The sequence below is a fragment of the Mustelus asterias genome, chromosome 16, assembly GCF_964213995.1.
Source record: "Mustelus asterias chromosome 16, sMusAst1.hap1.1, whole genome shotgun sequence".
NCBI classification, from domain to species: domain Eukaryota; kingdom Metazoa; phylum Chordata; class Chondrichthyes; order Carcharhiniformes; family Triakidae; genus Mustelus; species Mustelus asterias.
This window is the reverse complement of record NC_135816.1, coordinates 98961465-98975060: the sequence shown is the minus strand read 5'-3', so window position 1 is coordinate 98975060 and position 13596 is coordinate 98961465. Positions and strand designations below refer to the sequence as shown.

General features: G+C 53.5%; 1 protein-coding gene across 1 annotated transcript in view; it reads left to right on the top strand.

Annotated features, from left to right (window-relative positions):
• Positions 1–13596, top strand: part of LOC144505406 (solute carrier family 15 member 4-like) — an 85413-nt gene that overhangs the window by 20466 nt on the left and 51351 nt on the right. The window contains exons 3-5 of the mRNA XM_078231517.1: positions 928–1072; positions 8104–8199; positions 13336–13504. Coding sequence (XP_078087643.1) covers positions 928–1072; positions 8104–8199; positions 13336–13504 — 410 coding nt within the window. The remainder of the gene's footprint in view (positions 1–927; positions 1073–8103; positions 8200–13335; positions 13505–13596) is intronic.

The window sequence follows — 13596 nt, the reverse complement described above, 5'->3', positions numbered from 1 at the left end:
CAGCCTGTTACACAGGAACAGGAGGAGGCCCTATTCAGCCCCTTCTCCAGCCTGTTACACAGGAACAGGAGGAGGCCATTCAGCCCCTTCTCCAGCCTGTTACACAGGAATAGGAGGAGGCCCCATTCAGCCCCTTCTCCAGCCTGTTACACAGGAACAGGAGGAGGCCCCATTCAGCCCCTTCTCCAGCCTGTTACACAGGAACAGGAGGAGGCCATTCAGCCCCTTCTCCAGCCTGTTACACAGGAACAGGAGGAGGTCCCATTCAGCCCCTTCTCCAGCCTGTTACACAGGAACAGGAGGAGGCCCCATTCAGCCCCTTCTCCAGCCTGTAACACAGGAACAGGAGGAGGCCCCATTCAGCCCCTTCTCCAGCCTGTTACACAGGAACAGGAGGAGGCCATTCAGTCCCTTCTCCAGCCTGTTACACAGGAACAGGAGGAGGCCATTCAGCCCCTTCTCCAGGCTGTTACACAGGAACAGGAGGAGGCCCCATTCAGCCCCTTCTCCAGCCTGTTACACAGGAACAGGAGGAGGCCCCATTCAGTTCCTTCTCCAGCCTGTTACACAGGAACAGGAGGAGGCCCCATTCAGCCCCTTCTCCAGCCTGTTACACAGGAACAGGTGGAGGCCATTCAGCCCCTTCTCCAGCCTGTTACACAGGAACAGGAGGAGGCCATTCAGCCTCATATCTGTCAGACAGGAAGAGGAGGAGGTGCAAGCCCTTTACTCAGGAACAGGAGAAAGCCAATCAACAACTTAGGTCTTGTCAATTAGGTCACAGCTTGACCTCTAACCCAACTCCATCTTGGTTACCCCACCCTTGGAGGGGGCGAAGGGGCGCTTCCCTGAAACCAAAGTCTCTTGAGCTGCCGTGAGGAATGGCCTGTCCAGCTTTCTAATTTGTCTCCGTCTCCTTGGGAACAGATCCCCCTACAGCGACCTTTCAGAAGAGATCCTGTTCAGCAATGGCAGACGACCCCTGGATGCCACGCGGGAGAACGTGAAAGTCCTCAAGAGAGTCCTCCCGGTTTTCCTGACGCTGATCCCCTACTGGATGGTCTACTTCCAGGTCAGAGGTCACAGGCCCACTCGCAACCACTGGGAAAGGCCGAACAAGCGGGGATGGAGGGGTAGGGTGGGAGGGGGGTGGGCTGGGGGTGGGGGGAACTACATGTAAAATGGGGATGGCTGATCAAATAGATTGTTAGGGTCATGAATGGTGGCACAGTGGTTAGCACTGCTGCTTCTCAGTCACGGTTCAATTCCGACTCGGGTCACTGTCTGTGTGGAGTCTGCACGTTCTCCCCGTGTCTGCGGTTTTCCTCCGGGCGCTCCGGTTTCCTCCCACACTCCAAAGATGTGCAGGTCAGGTGGATTAGCCATGGTAAATTGCCCCTTAGTGTCCAGAGATGTGTAGTTTCGGTGGATTGGCCATGCTAAATTGCCCCTTAGTGTCCAAAGATGTGCAGGTTAGGTGGATTGGCCATGCTAAATTGTCCCTTAGTGTCCAAAGATGTGCAGGTTAGGTGGATTGGCCAAGCTCAATTGTCCCTTAGTGTCCAAAGACGTGCGGGTTAGGTGGATTGGCCATGCTAAATTGTCCCTTAGTGTCCAAAGACGTGCGGGTTAGGTGGATTGGCCATGCTAAATTGCCCCTTTAGTGTCATGCGGATTAGCAGGGTTACAGGGATAGGCCCTTGGTGGGATTGGGCGGTGCAGGCTCGATGGGCCAAATGGCCTCCTTCTGCTCTGTATGGATTCTGTGATGAAATGGTCTTAATAGGGAACACATACCCTCAAACAGACTCTCCATCAGTGAACTGCACAGTTCAGACCAGTATTCCGAACTCCACACTTAACTGTGTTGTTACCCCTCTGGGTACAGCCTGCATCAACACAGAACCACCATGAATTAATCCATTAGGGGAATTCAGAAAACAGAATCTTCACCCACAGAGCAGTGAGAATGTGGAACTCGCTCCCACACAGAGCGCTTGTAATAAACATGTCACTGTGTCTAAGGGGAAGGAGGGCTAACACACAGAGAGAGAGAAGGAATAGGAGGAGATGATAATGGGGCAGATGCAGAGGTGGAGCTGGGAGGAGGATTCTGTGGGGCAGGAACACCAGTACAGAGCAGATGGGCCGAATAGCCTCTTTCAAAGCCACACCGTTTTTCGGAACTCTGTGAGCTATGAGAAAAGCCTCCATACACTACTGAAAAGTGAAGGAATATGGCTGAAGAAGGTTCTGGAAAAGGTCGATAGGTTGTTGACTAGATACAGAGTAAAGCTCCCTCTACACTGTCCCCCATCAAACACTCCCAGGACAGGGACAGCACAGGGTTAGATACAGAGTAAAGCTCCCTCTACACTGCCCCCATCAAACACTCCCAGGACAGGGACAGCACGGGGTTAGATACAGAGTAAAGCTCCCTCTACACTGTCCCCCATCAAACACTCCCAGGACAGCTACAGCACAGGGTTAGATACAGAGTAAAGCTCCCTCTACACTGTCCCCCATCAAACACTCCCAGGACAGGTACAGCATGGGGTTAGATACAGAGTAAAGCTCCCTCTACACTGTCCCCCATCAATCACTCTCAGGACAGGGACAGCATGGGGTTAGATACAGAGTAAAGCTCCCTCCACACTGTCCCCCATCAAACACTCCCAGGACAGGGACAGCACGGAGTTAGATACAGAGTAAAGCTCCCTCTACACTGTCCCCCATCAAACACTCCCAGGGCAGATACAGCATGGGGTTAGATACAGAGTAAAGCTCCCTCCACACTGTCCCCCATCAAACACTCCCAGGACAGGGACAGCACGGAGTTAGATACAGAGTAAAGCTCCCTCTACACTGTCCCCCATCAAACACTCCCAGGACAGGTACAGCATGGGGTTAGATACAGAGTAAAGCTCCCTCCACACTGTCCCCCATCAAACACTCCCAGGACAGGGACAGCACGGGGTTAGATACAGAGTAAAGCTCCCTCTACACTGACCCATCAAACACTCCCAGGACAGCTACAGCACAGGGTTAGATACAGAGTAAAGCTCCCTCTACACTGTCCCCATCAAACACTCCCAGGACAGGTACAACACGGGGTGAGATACAGAGTAAAGCTCCCTCCACACTGTCCCCATCAAACACTCCCAGGACAGGTACAGCACGGGGTTAGATGCAGAGTAAAGCTCCCTCCACACTGTCCCCCATCAAACACTCCCAGGACAGGTACAGCACGGGGTTAGATACAGAGTAAAGTTCCCTCTACACTGTCCCCATCAAACACTCCCAGGACAGGTACAGCACAGGGTGAGATACAGAGTAAAGCTCCCTCCACACTGTCCCCCATCAAACACTCCCAGGACAGGTACAGCACAGGGTGAGATACAGAGTAAAGCTCCCTCCACACTGTCCCCCATCAAACACTCCCAGGACAGGTACAGCACGGGGTTAGATACAGAGTAAAGTTCCCTCTACACTGTCCCCATCAAACACTCCCAGGACAGGGACAGCACAGGGTTAGATACAGAGTAAAGCTCCCTCTACATTGTCCCCATCAAACACTCCCAGGACAGGTACAGCACAGGGTGAGATACAGAGTAAAGCTCCCTCCACACTGTCCCCCATCAAACACTCCCAGGACAGGTACAGCACGGGGTTAGATACAGAGTAAAGTTCCCTCTACACTGTCCCCATCAAACACTCCCAGGACAGGTACAGCACAGGGTGAGATACAGAGTAAAGCTCCCTCTACATTGTCCCCATCAAACACTCCCAGGACAGGTACAGCACAGGGTGAGATACAGAGTAAAGCTCCCTCTACACTGTCCCCATCAAACACTCCCAGGACAGGTACAGCACGGGGTTAGATACAGAGTAAAGCTCCCTCTACACTGTCCCCATCAAGCACTCCAGGTACACAGGATTGTTGAGTTTGACGTTGCAATGTTGTTGTGTGGCCTGTGTCTGCTCGGCCTGTACAGATTACCTGTACCAGGCTCTCTGTGAAACATATGAAATAGGCTCCGTCCCTGAGTGAGCTCAAACCCCACAAGAATCCTCCACAAATCCCTCGCTATCCTCACGCTGCACTCCCAGTGACCCTCACATCCTCCTCCCTACACCACCCAGAAGTCAGCAACAGTGTCCCCCACACTGCACTCGCTGATCGAGACTGACTCCCTGATACAATTCCCTCCTCAACTCTGTAACCTCCTCCAGCCCCTACAACCCTCCCTATCTCTGTAACCTCCTCCAGCCCCTACAACCCTCCCGATCTCTGTAACCTCCTCCAGCCCCTACAACCCTCCCTATCGCTGTGACCTCCTCCAGCCCCTACAACCCTCCTGATCTCTGTAACCTCCTCCAGCACCGACACCCCTCCCGATCTCTGTAACCTCCTCCAGCCCCTACAACCCTCCCTATCTCTGTAACCTCCTCCAGCCCCGACACCCCTCCCGATCTCTGTAACCTCCTCCAGCCCCTACAACCCTCCCTATTCTGTAACCTCCTCCAGCCCCTACAACCCGCCCTATCTCTGTAACCTCCTCCAGCCCCTACAACCCTCCCTATTCTGTAACCTCCTCCAGCCCCTACAACCCTCCCTATCTACTGTAACCTCCTCCAGTCCCTACAACCCTCCCTATCTCTGTAACCTTCTCCAGCCCAGACACATCTCCCTATCTTTGTAATCTCCTCCAGCCCCTACAACTCGCCCTATCTCTGCAACCTCCTCCAGTATCTACCACTCTCACTAGCTCTGTAACCCCCTCCAGTTCCTACAACCTTCCCCACCTCTGTAACCTCCTCCAGCCCCTACAACCCTCCCCACCTCTGTAACCTCCTCCGGCCCCAAAACCTCTCCCTATCTCTGCAACCTCCTCCAGCCCCTACAACCCTCCCTATCTCTGTAACCTCCTCCAGCCCCTACAACCCTCCCTATCTCTGTAACCTCCTCCAGCCCCTACACCCCTCCCTATCTCTGTAACCTCCTCCAGCCCCTACAACCCTCCCTATCTCTGTAACATCCTCCAGTCTCTACAATCCTCCCTATCGTTGAAACCTTCTCCAGCCCCTACAACCCTCCCTATCTCTGCAACCTCCTCCAGCTCCTACAACCCTCTCTATCTCTGTAACCTCCTCCAGCCCCTACAACCCTCCCTATCTCTGTAACCTCCTCCAGCCCCTACAACCCTCCCTATCTCTGTAACCTCCTCCAGCCCCTACAACCCTCCCTATCTCTGTAAACTCCTCCAGCCCCTACACCCCTCCCTACCTCTGTAACCTCCTCCAGCCCCTACACCCCTCCCTACCTCTGTAACCTCCTCCAGCCCCTACACCCCTCCCTATCTCTGTAACCTCCTCCAGCCCCTACACCCCTCCCTATCTCTGTAACCTCCTCCAGCCCCTATAACCCTCCCTATCTCTGTAACCTCCTCCAGCCCCTACACCCCTCCCTACCTCTGTAACCTCCTCCAGCCCCTATAACCCTCCCTACCTCTGTAACCTCCTCCAGCCCCTACACCCCTCCCTACCTCTGTAACCTCCTCCAGCCTCTACACCCCTCCCTACCTCTGTAACCTCCTCCAGCCCCTATAAACCTCCCTATCTCTGTAACCTCCTCCAGCCCCGACACCCCTCCCGATCTCTGTAACCTCCTCCAGCCCCTACAACTCTCCCTATTCTGTAACCTCCTCCAGCCCCTACAACCCTCCCTATTCTGTATCCTCCTCTAGTCCCTACAACCCTCCCTATCTCTGTAATCTCCTCCAGCCCCTACACCTCGCCCTATCTCTGCAACCTCCTCCAGTATCTACCACTCTCACAAGCTATGTAACCCCCTCCAGTTCCTACAACCCTCCCCACCTCTGTAACCTCCTCCAGTATCTACAACTCTCTCTATCTCTGTAAGCTCCTCCAGCCCCTACAACCCTCCCTATCTCTGTAACCTCCTCCAGCCCCTAAACCCCTCCCTATCTCTGTAACCCCCTCCAGTTCCTACAACCTTCCCTATCTCTGTAACCTCCTCCAGCCCCTACAACCCTCCCCACCTCTGTAACCTCCTCCAGCCCCTACAACCCTCCCTATCTCTGTAACCTCCTCCAGCCCCTACAACCCTCCCTATTCTGTATCCTCCTCTAGTCCCTACAACCCTCCCTATCTCTGTAATCTCCTCCAGCCCCTACACCTCGCCCTATCTCTGCAACCTCCTCCAGTATCTACCACTCTCACAAGCTCTGTAACCCCCTCCAGTTCCTACAACCCTCCCCACCTCTGTAACCTCCTCCAGTATCTACAACTCTCTCTATCTCTGTAAGCTCCTCCAGCCCCTACAACCCTCACTATCTCTGTAACCTCCTCCAGCCCCTAAACCCCTCCCTATCTCTGTAACCCCCTCCAGTTCCTACAACCTTCCCTATCTCTGTAACCTCCTCCAGCCCCTACAACCCTCCCCACCTCTGTAACCTCCTCCAGCCCCTACAACCCTCCCTATCTCTGTAACCTCCTCCAGTCTCTACAATCCTCCCTATCGTTGTAACCTTCTCCAGCCCCTACAACCCTCCCTATCTCTGTAACCTCCTCCAGCCCCTACACCCGTCCCTATCTCAGTAACCTCCTCCAGCCCCTACAACTCGCCCTATCTCTGCAACCTCCTCCAGCTCCTACAACCCTCTCTATCTCTGTAACCTCCTCAAGCCCCTACAACACTCCCTATCTCAGTAACCTCCTCCAGCCCCTACAACCCTCCCTATCTCTGTAACCTCCTCCAGCCACTACAACCCTCCCTATCTCTGTAACCTCCTCCAGCCTCTACACCCCTCCCTACCTCTGTAACCTCCTCCAGCCCCTACACCCCTCCCTACCTCTGTAACCTCCTCCAGCCCCTACACCCCTCCCTATCTCTGTAACCTCCTCCAGTCTCTACAACCCTCCCTATCTCTGTAACCTCCTCCAGCCCCTATAACCCTCCCTATCTCTGTAACCTCCTCCAGTCTCTACAGCCCTCCCTATCTCTGTAACCTCCTCCAGCCCCTATAACCCTCCCTATTAATGTAACTTCCTTCTGGGGAGGAGATGGCCTAGTGATATTATATCGCTAGACTGCTTATCCAGAAACTCAGCCAATGTTCTGGGGACCTGGGTTTGAATCCCACCACGTCAGATGGTGGAATTTGAATTCGATAACAAATGTTTGGAATTAAGAATCTCCCCGAGGCAGTAGTAGAGGCGGGTACAATTTTGTCTTTTAAAAAGCATTTAGATAGTTACATGGGTACGATGGGTATAGAGGGATATGGGCCAAATGCGGGCAATTGGGATTAACTTAGGGGATTAAAAAAAGAAAGGGCGGCATGGACAAGTTGGGCCGAAGGACCTGTTTCCATGCTGTAAACCTCTCTGACTCTGTGACTATGACTGTACGGATGACCATGAATCGAATGTTGGAAAAACCCGTTTGGTTCCTTTCGGGAGAGAAATCTGCTGTCCTTGCCCGGTCTGGCCTACATGTGACTCCAGAGCCACAGCAATGTGGGTGACTCTCAACTGCCCTCGGGGGGAACTAGAGATGGACAATAAACGCTGGCCCAGCCAGTGACGCCCATGTCCCAGGAATGAATATAAGAAAAACCTCTACATTTCTCGGAGATCTCTGCGATCATCTAAGTCTTAGAGCTTCCTTGATCTAAATTCCTCCTCCGTAGCCATGATGTGGAGATGCCGGCGTTGGACTGGGGTAAGCACAGTAAGAAGTCTCACAACATGGACTTTAACCTGGTGTTGTGAGACTTCTTAGTAAATTCCTCCGCCAGTTGTGGTTGTAGCCTCAGCTACCTGGGCAACAAGGTTCTAGAATTCCTTCCTGGAACTTCTCTGCCCTTTGCTCACTTCCTTTTTTTTATTAACAAACCCTTTCAAACCTGCCGTTTTCAGTGATTTATGTGAATGCTGTGATCCAGTGTGAAATGTTTCCTCACAGTTTTTGCAGTGAAGTCTGTGGGGCTGATTTATTTTATCCCGGGTGTTATATAGGACAGGTTATTTTTCTCTCGTTGTGAGGAGTTGTCTGGATGTCTTTCTCTCTCTTTTCAGATGGAGAGCACGTACGTGTTACAAAGTTTACACCTTCAACTACCCTCCCTGTTCGGCAATCAATCACTAAACAACAACACCAGTAGCCAACAGACGGTGAGTCCTGCTTCATATACAACCCGACAGATCCCAGGAGGCCATTCAGCCCCTTCTCCAGCCTGTTACACAGGAACAGGAGGAGGCCCCATTCAGCCCCTTCTCCAGCCTGTTACACAGGAACAAGAGGAGGCCATTCAGCCCCTTCTCCAGCCTGTTACACTGGAACAGGAGGAGGCCATTCAGCCCCTTCTCCAGCCTGTTACACGGGAACAGGAGGAGGTCCCATTCAGCCCCTTCTCCAGCCTGTTACACAGGAACAGGAGGAGGCCCCATTCAGCCCCTTCTCCAGCCTGTAACACAGGAACAGGAGGAGGCCCCATTCAGCCCCTTCTCCAGCCTGTAACACAGGAACAAGAGGAGGCCATTCAGCCCCTTCTCCAGCCTGTTACACAGGAACAGGAGGAGGTCCCATTCAGCCCCTTCTCCAGCCTGTTACACAGGAACAGGAGGAGGCCCCATTCAGCCCCTTCTCCAGCCTGTTACACAGGAACAGGAGGAGGCCCCATTCAGCCCCTTCTCCAGCCTGTTACACAGGAACAGGAGGAGGCCACACTCTCACACATTCACACACAAGCTATCACACATACACCCACACACTCACTCTCACACAGACTCACAGACACAGTCACAGACACATGCGCGTCCAAATGCGCACACCTGCTATTACACTCAATCACAATCTCACACATACACTCACATATGTGGAGGAACAGATGGGAGGAAACCCACACAGATACATTGGAGACTATTAATTCAGTATCTTAGCTAATGTACTGGGGACCCAGGTTCGAATCCAGCCACGGTAGATGATGGAATTTGAATTCAATAAAAAATATCTGGAATTAAGAATCTTCTGATGACCCATTGTCGGAAAAACCCATCTGGTTCCTTTAGGGAAGGAAATCTGCCGTCCTTACCCTGGTCTGGCCTACATGTGACTCCAGAGCCACAGCAATGTGGGTAACTCTCAACTGCCCTCGGGCAACTAGGGATGGGCAATAAATGCTGGCCCAGCCAGCGACACCCGTGTCCCATGAACGAGTAAAGAAAAGAACAGACGGTGACCCAAGCCGAGAATCGAACCTGGGTCCCTGGCGCTGTGAGGCAGCAGTGCTGACCACTGTGCCACCATATTCATAGAATCCTACTGTGAAGAAGGAGGCCATTCAGCCCATCAAGTCCACACCAACCACAATCCCCCCCCAAGCCCTATCCCCATAACCCCATGCATTTACCCTTCGAATTACCTTGACACTAAGGGACAATTTAGCATGGCCAATCCACCTAACCCACACATCTTTGGACACTGAGGGGCAATTTAGCATGGCCAATCCACCCAACCTGCACATCTTTGGACACTGAGCGGCAATTTAGCATGGCCAATCCACCTAACCCACACATCTTTGGACACTCAGGGGCAATTTAGCATGGCCAATCCACCTAACCTGCACATCTTTGGACACTGAGCGGCAATTTAGCATGGCCAATCCACCCAACCTGCACATCTTTGGACACTAAGGGGCAATTTAGCACGGCCAATCCACCTAACCTACACATCTTTGGACACTAAGGGGCAATTTAGCATGGCCAATCCACCTAACCCACACATCTTTGGACACTAAGGGGCAATTTAGCATGGCCAATGCACCTAATTTAGCATGGCCAATGCACCTAATTTAGCATGGCCAATGCACCTTATTTAGCATGGCCAATGCACCTAATTTAGCATGGCCAATGCATCTTTGGAGGAAACTGGAGCACCCGGAGGAAACCCACGCAGACACGGGGAGAATGTGCAAACTCCACACGGACAGTGACCCAAGATGGGAATCGAACCCGGGTCCCTGGCGCTGTGAGGCAGCAGTGCTAACCACTGTGCCACCCACATATTGATTGAATTCAATTAAAATCTGAAATTAAAAGTCTAATGATGACCATGAAACCATTGTCGGGGCGGCACAGTAGCACAGTGGTTAGCACTGCTGCTTCACAGCTCCAGGGTACCGGGTTCGATTCCCGGCTTGGGTCACTGTCTGTGTGGAGTTTGCACATTCTCCTCGTGTCTGCGTGGGTTTCCTCCGGGTGCTCCGGTTTCCTCCCACAGTCCAAAGATGTGCGGGTTAGGTTGATTGGCCAGGTTAAAAATTGCCCCTTAGAGTCCTGAGATGTGTAGGTTAGAGGGATTAGCGGGTAAATATGTGGGGGTAGGGCCTGGGTGGGATTGTGGTCGGTGCAGACTCGATGGGCCGAATGGCCTCCTTCTGCACTGTAGGGTTTTTATGATTCTATGATTTCTAATTGTCGATTGTCAGAAAAACCCATCTGGTTACTTTAGGGAAGAAAATCTGCCGTCCAACAGTAGATCTTGTGTGAAGGTACATGTTGGGTACATGAGGATCATGCGGGTAATGAAGTTCCTCTTGCCCGGCGTGGAGTAAGAATTTCCATCATGCCGGTAAACTCATGAGTTAACGCAGCAAGGGGCCAGGCAGGCTGTGGTAAGAGTGTGAGGGTCACAAGTTTATTTTTGTTGTGGTTTCAAATTCCCCTTTCTTCCAGCAGTTGTTGAGTGAAAGTGAAAGGGGATGTGACTGCTCTGTGAGGCACTTTCTCAAGCCGCGAGGCAAGGCCACAACCATTTCCCCACTGCCCAGAGCTACAGATGGTTGACATGAGTGTGAGGAAGCCTGCACTGCTAGGCCCGGTTCTCCTTTCCTGCCTGCCTCACTGGTGGTTGGGCAACTCCTCCTGGCCTGTTAGCAGGAATCAGTGCCTCTTCAAACTGGAGGCCATTCATCCCACCGTTCCTGTCCCTGAATTTTCCGATCATCCCCTCTCCGTCCCGCTCCTTTCCCACTGCCCTGCTAAATAATGATGTGGCTTGGTGGTGAGCACTGCCACCTCACAGCGCCAGGGACCCGAGTTCAATTCCGGCCTTCGAACACTGTCAGTGTGGAGTTTGCACGTTCACCCTGTGTCTTCGTAGGTTTCCTCCGGGTGCTCCTGTTTCTTCCCACAGTCCGAAAGATGTGCAGGTTAGGTGGATTGGCCATGCTAAATTGCCCCTTAGTGTCTAAAGAAGTGCAGGTTAGGTGGATTGGCCATGCTAAATTGCCCCTTAGTGTCTAAAGAAGTGCAGGTTAGGTGGACTGGCCGTGCTAAATTGCCCCTTAGTGTCTAAAGAAGTGCAGGTTAGGTGGATTGGCCATGCTAAATTGCCCCTTAGTGTCTAAAGAAGTGCAGGTTAGGTGGATTGGCCGTGCTAAATTGCCCCTTAGTGTCCAAAGATGTGCCGGTTAGGGGGATTGGCCGTGCTAAATTGTCCCTTAGTGTCCAGAGATGTGCAGTTTAGGTGGATTGGCCGTGCTAAATTGCCCCTTAGTGTCCAAAGATGTGCCGGTTAGGCGGATTGGCCGTGCTAAATTGCCCCTTAGTGTCCAAAGATGTGCCGGTTAGGGGGATTGGCCGTGCTAAATTGCCCCTTAGTATCTAAAGATGTGTAGGTTAGGTGGATTGGCCATGCTAAATTGCCCCTTAGTGTCCAAAGATGTGCAGGTTAGGTGGATTGGCCATGCTAAATTGCCCCTTAGTGTCCAAAGATGTGCCGGTTTGGGGGATTGGCCATGCTAAATTGTCCCTTAGTGTCCAGAGATGTGCCGGTTTGGGGGATTGGCCATGCTAAATTGCCCCTTAGTGTCCAAAGATGTGCCGGTTAGGGGGACTGGCCATGCTAAATTCCTCACCTCTATCCCCTTTTCCTGATTATCTTCAATCTGTGTCATTCTGGTACCCTGAACCCTCCTCCTTCTCTGCCTCTGGGGAACGGTTTAGAATGATAGAATCCCTACCATGCAGAAGGAGGCTATTTGGCCCATCGAGCCTGCCCTGACAACAATCCCACCCAGGCCCTATCCCCATATCCCCACATATTTACCCTGCTGGTCCCCCTGTCAACAATGGACAATTTAGCATGATCAAACAATCTAACTCATACATCTTTGGAGTGAGGGAGGAAACCGGAGCACCCGGAGGAAACCCACGCAGACACGGGGAGAACGTGCAATCTCCACACAGACAGTGAGCTGAGGCGGGAATGGAACCTGGGTCCCTGGCGCTGTGAGGCAGCAGTGCTAACCACTGTGCCACCGTCCCGCCCAAGCTTTCTCCAGATGGCCCATGGATGGCCTTTCAGCTGAGTGGTTTTGGGGGATCTGGGGGAGGAGCTGGGTGAAGGGGGGAAGGAGCTGGGTAAAGGGGGAGCTGGGTAAAGGGGGAAGGAGCTGGGTAAAGGGGGAAGGAGCTGGGTGAAGGGGGGAGGAGCTGGGTGAAGGGGGGAGGAGCTGGGTAAAGGGGGAGGAGCTGGGTAAAGGGGGCGGAGCTGGGTAAAGGGGCGGAGCTGGGTAAAGGGGGAAGGAGCTGGGTAAAGGGGGCGGAGCTGGGTAAAGGGGCGGAGCTGGGTAAAGGGGGAAGGAGCTGGGTAAAGGGGGAGGAGCTGGGTAAAGGGGGAAGGAGCTGGGTAAAGGGGGAGGAGCTGGGTAAAGGGGGGGAGGAGCTGGGTAAAGGGGGAGGAGCTGGGTAAAGGGGGAGGAGCTGGGTAAAGGGGGGAGGAGCTGGGTAAAGGGGGAGGAGCTGGGTAAAGGGGGGAGGAGCTGGGTAAAGGGGGAGGAGCTGGGTAAAGGGGGAGGAGCTGGGTAAAGGGGAGGAGCTGGGTAAAGGGGGGAGGAGCTGGGTAAAGGGGGGGAGGAGCTGGGTAAAGGGGGGGAAGGAGCTGGGTAAAGGGGGGAGGAGCTGGGTAAAGGGGGAAGGAGCTGGGTAAAGGGGGAGGAGCTGGGTAAAGGGGGGGAGGAGCTGGGTAAAGGGGGGAGGAGCTGGGTAAAGGGGGGAGGAGCTGGGTAAAGGGGGGAGGAGCTGGGTAAAGGGGGGAGGAGCTGGATAAAGGGGAAGGAGCTGGGTAAAGGGGGGGAAGGAGCTGGGTAAAGGGGGGAGGAGCTGGGTAAAGGGGGGAGGAGCTGGGTAAAGGGGGGAGGAGCTGGGTAAAGGGGAATAGCTGTGTGGAACTGGAAGTGTGTGATGGGCTGAATGGCCCCCTCCTATCCCCAGGCCGGGTTCCAATCTCTCTCTCTCTCTCCGCAGTTTCCCACCGCTTGGTTGACCATGTTCGATGCCGTGATGCTCCTGCTGCTCATTCCCCTCAAGGACAAAGTCATCGATCCACTCCTGGTGAAGAGGAACCTTCTCCCGACGCCCTTGACCCGGATCAGCCTGGGCATGTTCTTCGCCATGTTCTCCGCCATCGCTGCAGGTGGGGCCGGGGCGGAGGAAAGGGGACACAGCCCTCCGCACTGGGGACATGGCCCTCCGCACTGGGGACACAGCCCTCCGCACTGGGGACAC